We start from the raw sequence: 7,579 nt of genomic DNA, 5'->3' as shown, positions 1-7,579 counted from the left end.
TCTCCCTTGTGGTTTGGCGCCCAAAAATGACCACAGTACTCAAGGTGCGATCTGAGCAGAGAACTGCACAATTTAAATAAGACTTCCTCTGACTTATGCTTCAGAAGTGAATTCTAAAATACCTGATGCTCTTATTCTGCACTAAATGGGGAGTACGCTGTTGATGAAAGCCATTGATCCAGGGGCGTTCTCCCCGGTGTCCTGGGGCCAATACTTATCCCTCAACCAGCATCACTAAAACAGATTATCTGGTCATTACCACATTGCTGCTTGCTGTACACAAATTGGCTGCTGCGTTTCCTACATTACAACAGTGACTATGCTTCAGAAGTACTTCATTGGCTGTAAAGCGCTTTGGGACGTCCATTGGTCGTGAAAGGCGCTATAGAAATGCAAGTTCTTTCTTTCAATTTGGGATGTTGGTATTTTAGAGTTAGATACTGCCATGCGTATATTGTTATAAATCTCATCATCAAAGAAACTACCCATGAAATAACACTGGACGGCCAGCTGGTGGCGCCGTCCAAGGAGTATAAATACTCGGGCGTCGGGCCCAGCTTGCCCAGGGACGTTTTGTAAGACAGGAACTAGTGAAGTACAACTAGACCTCCATGTTCTGAAACAAGTTGATTAAAGCCTTGCTTTATACTCGAACCAAGTGCGTCGTGAGTTTTATTACGTCATGTATTATAAACAGAAGCCTAGTCGGTGGATGAGTCAGCTCCAATTTTGCACTATAATTAAGGCAATTTCCAAAGAGTTCACTTGTATCCCAATATCAAGTTACAGAAGCACCTCCAGTGGCAGCAGTGGTGCAGCGCATTGTAGGCCTGTATGGGCTGACAGGTCCATGGGAGGGTTTAGATGCTTCTGATAGCACTGGTGCCAGGTCATTTAAATTGTGGGGATACCTTTGACAGCACTGCTGCTGTCAGTGGCAGCCTCTATCATAAATGCTGTTTAAATCCTTGTGCTCAGATCCCCCCTCCATGGCCTTGTCCCTCACTATCTCTACAACCTCCTCCAGTCCTACAATGTTCCAAGATCTCTGCGCTCCAATTCTGGCCTCCTGCGCATCCCCGATTTCAGTCGCTCCACCATTGGCGGCCGTGCCTTCAGCCGTCTGGACTCTAAGCTCTGGAATTCCCTCCCCAAACCTCTCCGACTCACCGCCTCTCTCCCCTCCTTTGACGACACTCCTTAAAACCTACCTCACCTGTCCTAATATCTCTTTATGTGGCTCGGTGTCAAACATTTTAAAGGCGCTGCATAAATGCAAGTTGTTGTTGCTGCTCTAATCCGCACCGACAGTCAACGATAGTGAGAGAGGCACGGCTGCCAGCAGCCTCAAGGGCTGTTCCGGTCCTTACTACATCTGAAGTAACGTCTGTGACATGTAGCAGTTCCCTGCTTTTTTAATATAAAAGTAGAAAACCGGCCGTGTTTTTAAAAAGCTTCAAAAAATTGTGCATGTGCAGGATGCATGCACAGCTTTTACACTTTTCAAAATATATAATGTCATTGGTTTTTCTCCTCAGGACTGAGATGAGGAGAAATTTCTTCACTCACAGGGTGGTGAACCTGTGGAATTCTCTACCCCAGAAGGATATGGAGGCCAAGTCACTGAATATATTTAAGAAGGAGATAGATAGATTTCGAGACACAAAAGGCATCAAGGGGTATGAGGAGAGAGCGGGAATACGGTATTGAAATAGAGGATCAGCCATGATCATATTGAATGGCGGAGCAGGCTCGAAGGGCCGAATGGCCTACTCCTGCTCCTATTTTTCTATATCTCTATGTTATACTATTTGGTGTAGGAACTGCAGGACTGGGCAATGTTTAAAAGAACACTTCAATTTATGATAAGAATATAAGAAACAGGAGTCGGCCACGCGGCCCCTCGAGCCTGCTCCGCCATTCAATAAGATCACGGCTGATCTTCCACCTCAACCTCACTTTCCCGCCCGATCCCCATATCCCTCGATGCCCTTAGACAGGAAGAGGAGTGAGAGATAGGGAAGGGTACGGGCCGGAATAGGGTCGCTTTTTTTTAACCGCACAGAAGCAGGCCATTCGGCCCGCCATGCCTGCTCTCTGAAAGAGCCACTTAATCCCATTCCCCCTGCCATTCAACCTTTAAAATGTTTTATTTATCAAATGCTTGTCCGCTTCTCTTTGAAGACCTACAACAGATTCTGCCGCCACCACTGTTTCAGGGCGAGCATTCCACGTCCGAACAACCCTCTGCATAAAATAATTGCTCCTAACCTCCCCCTTTGTTTATCTTAAATTTATACCCTCTAGTTACAAAGTCAGGCCCAGTGGAAATAGTCCCCCCCCCACCCCCCGCCATTTACCTGATCACTACAGTTGCACTTTGGCTAGCAGCTCTCACTATAAATCACATTGAGTGAACACCATGTCTTGCTACGATAGCAAACTACTGCGGATGCTGGAAATCCAAAACAACAACAGAAAATGCTGGAAAAACTCAGCAGGCCAGGCAACATCCGTGGAGAAAGAAATAGAGCCAATGTTTCAGGTCGAAACCCTTCATCAGAACCCTTCTCAGTTCTGACGAAGGGTTTCGACCTGAAACGTTAACTCTGTTTCTCTCTCCACGGATGTTGCCTGGCCTGCTGAGTTTTTCCAGCATTTTTTGTTGTTGTTTCCCATGTCTTGCTACTTTGTTTTAAGGAAGAAGTGATTTTTTTTTGAGGATTGAGATGGTTAACGGAACTGATAGAAGGTTCCTCAGTGAGGAATTTGCTTTCGTTCCTTTATCCTGCCAAGGAATGGGGCGTGGGGATTCTGCAGGCAAGAGGACAGGGGCAAAAAAAAAACACCCTCTCCCAAAGAGATGTTATTCAATGGGATCAGCAAATGGAATGAAATCTTTCCCCTCATCTCTGCCTAGCTCTGGCGACAATGAAGGTTGTAAAGAAAGAACTTGCATTTCTGTAGCGCCTTTCACGATCCCAGGACGTCCCAAAGCCCTTTACAGCCAATGAAGAACTTTTTGAAGTGCAGTCACTGTTGTAATGTACGAAACGCCACAGCCAATTTTGCGCACAGCAAGGTCCCACAAACAGCAACGTCATAACGACCAGATAATCTGTTTCAGTGATGTTGGCGGGGGGATAAATATTGGCCCAGGACACCGGGGAGAACTCCCCTGCTCTTCTTTGAAATAGCGTAACGGGATCTTTTACATCCACCCGAGAGAGCAGACGGGGCCTCGGTTTAACATCTCATCCGAAAGACGGCACCTCCGACAGTGCGGCGCTCCCTCAGCACCGCACTGGGAGTGTCAACCTGGGTTATGTGCTCAAGTAACAACAGAAAATGCTGGAAAAACTCAGCAGGCCAGGCAACATCTGTGGAGAGAAAATAGAGTCAACGTTTCGGGTCAAACCCTTTGTCAAGACTGAAGGCCAGGCTGGGAGAGAACAAAAGAGAAGTGAAGAGACATTCAAAATGTGCTCAAGTCTCTGGACAGGGGCTTGTACCGAGAGTGCTACCAACTGAGCCAGGTTGACACAGTTATATACTAAAGCACTGCCATTTTGAACAGAATGGAGCTCTGGGTTCAGTCAGATCGCAGAAATCACACAATACAGATAGAGGCCATTTTCAGCCCATCGAGCCTGCACCGACACATATCCCACCCGATCCCTGTAACCCCTACACCAACACATATCCCACCCTATCCCCGTAACCCCACGTATTTAATCCCCCTAACACTAAGGGTCAATTTTTTTTTTATCATAGCCAATCAACCTAGCCCCGCACATCTTTGGACTGTGGGAGGAAACCGGAGCACCCGGAGAAAACCCACGCAAACACGGGGAGAATGTGCAAACTCCACACAGACAGTCACCCGAGGCCGGATTCGAACCCGGGTCCCTGGCGCTGTGAGGCAACAGTGCTAACCACTATGCCACCGTGCTGTACTTATATTAAAATATAAGCTGTACTTATATTAAAAATTTGTAGCACATGTCTTTGGCTAATTGCGTCATATCGGGATGGGACCGTGTGGGGAGCCTTTACCAACACAGACTGCACAATTCATTGAGGATTTTTACATTGCACTGAAGCAAGTTAGAAGTTATAAATACTACTGCCAACAACCTGCCAAGTCCTTTTGTTTTATTCCGGATAAATAAATATCAGCAAATACCCATGCATTTTTGCACCTTGCACGCTTTAAAAAATAGTAATAAATAGAACGGTCCACTGGGAGAAACAAATGTTGCCGATTTCCTTTTGCAATCTGAGGCTGCAGTAGCCGATAGTGATCCTGAATCTTCCTACCTTGAAGAGACACACTGACACCGACAGCCCACTGTTCCCTCCCACCTTCCCAAAACACGAGTCAATAAGTCAGACTTTCTGTTTTGAATTTTTACAAGCTTGTTTTGTCTCTCTTTAAGCACGGGTTATGGTTATCTGGCTGCATTGCTGGAGGTAACCGATCGACCCCGGAGTTAAGTCTAGTTTAAGTGATGCATTTGAATTTTTTTTTGTTTTTGCATTGACGTTTAAGCAGCTTTGAAAAGGGGGAAAACCAAGTCAAACTTGGGTGACCAAGGGTTTCCTGTTCGGCGAGCTGGTGGATTCCGGGGGTCCACTGTCAGTGGGGCAAAAACCATCCAACATGTCATTTTGGAGAGGCGCGCAAAAACTGTCATCTTCCACCTCTGTGCTTTTCCCAGTCAGCGATTGCGTTTTGGGACTCGGGGGCAGGTAAGGGCATGTCGTCACATGTGAATACTGGGTGTGATCCTCACTTTCGATCTCCCTGTGGTAGAAGTAGCTGAAGTTGGAGACGATCACGGGTACAGGCAAGGAGATGGTGAGCACACCTGCAATGGCACAGAGAGATCCCACGATCTTGCCTCCGAGAGTCATGGGGTACATGTCTCCGTACCCCACGGTCGTCATTGTGACAACTGCCCACCAAAAGGCTTCGGGGATGCTGGTGAAGATGGTGTTTTCGTCTTCCGATTCAGCAAAGTAGACAGCACTGGAGAAGAGGATTACCCCGATGAAGAGGAAGAAGATCAGGAGACCCAGCTCCCTCAGGCTAGCTTTCAGAGTCTGCCCCAGGATCTGCAGCCCCTTGGAGTGTCTGGAGAGTTTGAAGATTCGGAAGACCCTGACCAGACGAATGACTCTGAGGATGGCCAGAGACATGGCTGGTTGGGCCACCCCGCGCTGTCTGGCAAACTCGGTGCCCAGGGCCACAAAGTAGGGGATGATGGCCACAAAGTCGATGATGTTCATGATGTTCTTGAAGAAGCCAAGCTTGCTGGGGCAGACGATGAACCTCAGGAAGAGTTCGAAGGAGAACCAGCAAATACACATGGTCTCCACCACAAAGAAGGGATCGTGGAAGGGGCTGCCCGAGTCCTCTAAGTGGGTGCTGTTCCCTCTATGGGGATGCACTGGCAAGGTGAGGTCCGCCTCATCCCTGAATTCAGGCAGGGTTTCCAAGCAGAAGACCACAATGGAGACCAGGATCACCAGTACTGAAATGATAGCAACAACCTTGGCAGGCGATGAGCTCTCGGGGTATTCGAAGAGCAACCAAAGCTGCCTCTGGAACTCGTTCTCCGGCAGCGGCTGCTCCTCTTCCTTGATGAAGCCCTCATCCTCACGGAAACGGGTCACCGCCTCGTCCCCCAGCTCGTAGAACCTCAGCTCCTCCATGAACACCTCCAGCGAGACGCTGTTGGGTCTTTTCAACCTCCCGCCCGACTGGTAGTAGTACAAGATCGCGTCGAAGCTCGGCCGGTTCCTGTCGAAGAAGTACTCGTTCCTCAGGGGGTCGAAGTAGCGGACCCTCCTCTGAGGGTCGCCGAGCAGAGTGTCTGGGAACTGCCGAAGGGTCTTGAACTGGGTCTCGAAGCGCAGCCCCGACACGTTGATCACCACCCTCTCGCAGCACTCGTGGTGGCCCTGGCTGCACAGGTCGTAGCTTTTCTCATAGTTGCACAGAGATTTCTCCATGGTCTCCCAGGGAGAGGGGGGCGGGGGGTGGGCTTCCTACCTCCGCTGATCAGAAGTCAAGGAGTTGCAGCCTTGACATGTTGTTGCTGCTGTAGATCTTCACGGTAGGACTGACCCGGGATCTCTGCATGCTTTTGGAAGAGAGGCGGGGGGGGGGGGGGGGGGACAAGAGCTCCTTGTGTGTGTGTGGGGAGGTTTTTTTTTTGCAATATTAAACAGTATATCGTTTTGCAGCCAGCCCCTCCTCAGGATCAAGTTCAAGTTTTCAGCCAACTCTCGCTGCGGACACAAAAATAAACCCGTCCGGAGCCGCCTCTTTAACACTGTCGATGCTTTATTCCATTAACTTCTCCACCGCCTCCCAGATAACACAAGATTTTCCTTTCGCCTTTCTTTGGAGTTCTGTAAGTCTCTATGATTTCCCCCTCCCCTTCCATTCCTTTCCCTCTGTTTATTTTCTCTCTTCAGGATTTATTCCCACCCCCCACGCCCATATTTTCATGCTTTAATTTTTCCTTTTTCTTCAAATTGTTTTTCTGATTTGCTTTTGAGCTTGAAGCTCGTAATCTATTTTTTTTAAATCTTGCTTTCCTTTCACATTCGACTTTGACCTTCCCCTCCCTTAGATTGTCCCGCTCCCTTGTTGCACTCTCTGCTGGGATGTGACATTGTACATTTGAAGCTTCTTCCTTTGCCTGCTCTTTATTTTCATAGAAACATAGAAGATAGGAGCAGGAGGAGGCCACTCGGCCCCTCGAGCCTGCTCCCCATTCAATGAGATCATGGCTGATCATCCAAACTCTCCCCATATCCCTTGATCCCTTCAGAATCAAGTTTCAAGTTCTGACTGTGTACATCTGTACAATTTTTCCTCTCTTAAATCAAATTCATAATTTTCCTTTGTAAAAAAAAATAATCTGAAGACTGATTGATCTCCAGTACAAATTTTGCATCTGACAACACAACTGAGATAACAGGGCTGCAGTTCAAGTATTAGATCTTACCGGTGATGCCAGCCCTGGCCTCACTTTTGCCTCATTCGCCCCATATTAGTGATAGCTTTGTACCTCAGTGCTCACATTACATAGAATTACATAGTATTTACAGCGCAGAAACAGGCCATTCGGCCCAACTGGTCCGTGCCAGTGTTTATGCTTCACAGGACCTTCCTGCCACCTCTCTTCATCTCACCCTATCAGCATATCCTTCTATTCCTTTCTCCCTCATGTGGGTATCAAGCTTCCCCTTAAAGGCATCTCTGCTGTTTGTCTCAACTACTCCTTCTGGTAGCGAGTTGCACATTACATACATAGGATTACATCGGATATACGGCACAGAAACAGGCCATTCGGCCCAACCAGTCCATGCCGGTGTTTATGCTCCACTCGAACCTCCTTCCGTCTTTCCTCATCTAAATCTATCAGCATAACCCTCTATTCCCTTCTCCCTCATATGCTTGTCCAGCCTCCCCTTAAATGCATCGATACTATTCGCCTCAACCACTCCCTGTGGTAGCGAGTTCCACATTCTCACCACTCTCTGGGTAAAGAAGTTTCTTCTG

General features: G+C 48.0%; 1 protein-coding gene across 1 annotated transcript; it reads right to left on the bottom strand.

Moving 5' to 3' along the window:
• Nucleotides 1–4,140: 4,140 nt before the first annotated feature.
• LOC147099547 (potassium voltage-gated channel subfamily A member 1-like) lies at nucleotides 4,141–6,183 on the bottom strand. The gene has a single exon (XM_085969792.1). It carries the CDS (start codon nucleotides 6,016–6,018, stop codon nucleotides 4,579–4,581), a length of 1,440 nt encoding a protein of 479 aa, XP_085825918.1. The 5' UTR covers nucleotides 6,019–6,183; the 3' UTR covers nucleotides 4,141–4,578.
• Nucleotides 6,184–7,579: the final 1,396 nt, after the last annotated feature.

This window comes from Somniosus microcephalus, chromosome 28 (assembly GCF_052327205.1).
Source record: "Somniosus microcephalus isolate GS21.2 chromosome 28, FLI_Smic_1.0, whole genome shotgun sequence".
NCBI classification, from domain to species: Eukaryota; Metazoa; Chordata; class Chondrichthyes; order Squaliformes; family Somniosidae; genus Somniosus; species Somniosus microcephalus.
The sequence above is the reverse complement of the archived record's forward strand: the minus strand, read 5'-3'. Positions and strand labels throughout refer to the sequence as shown.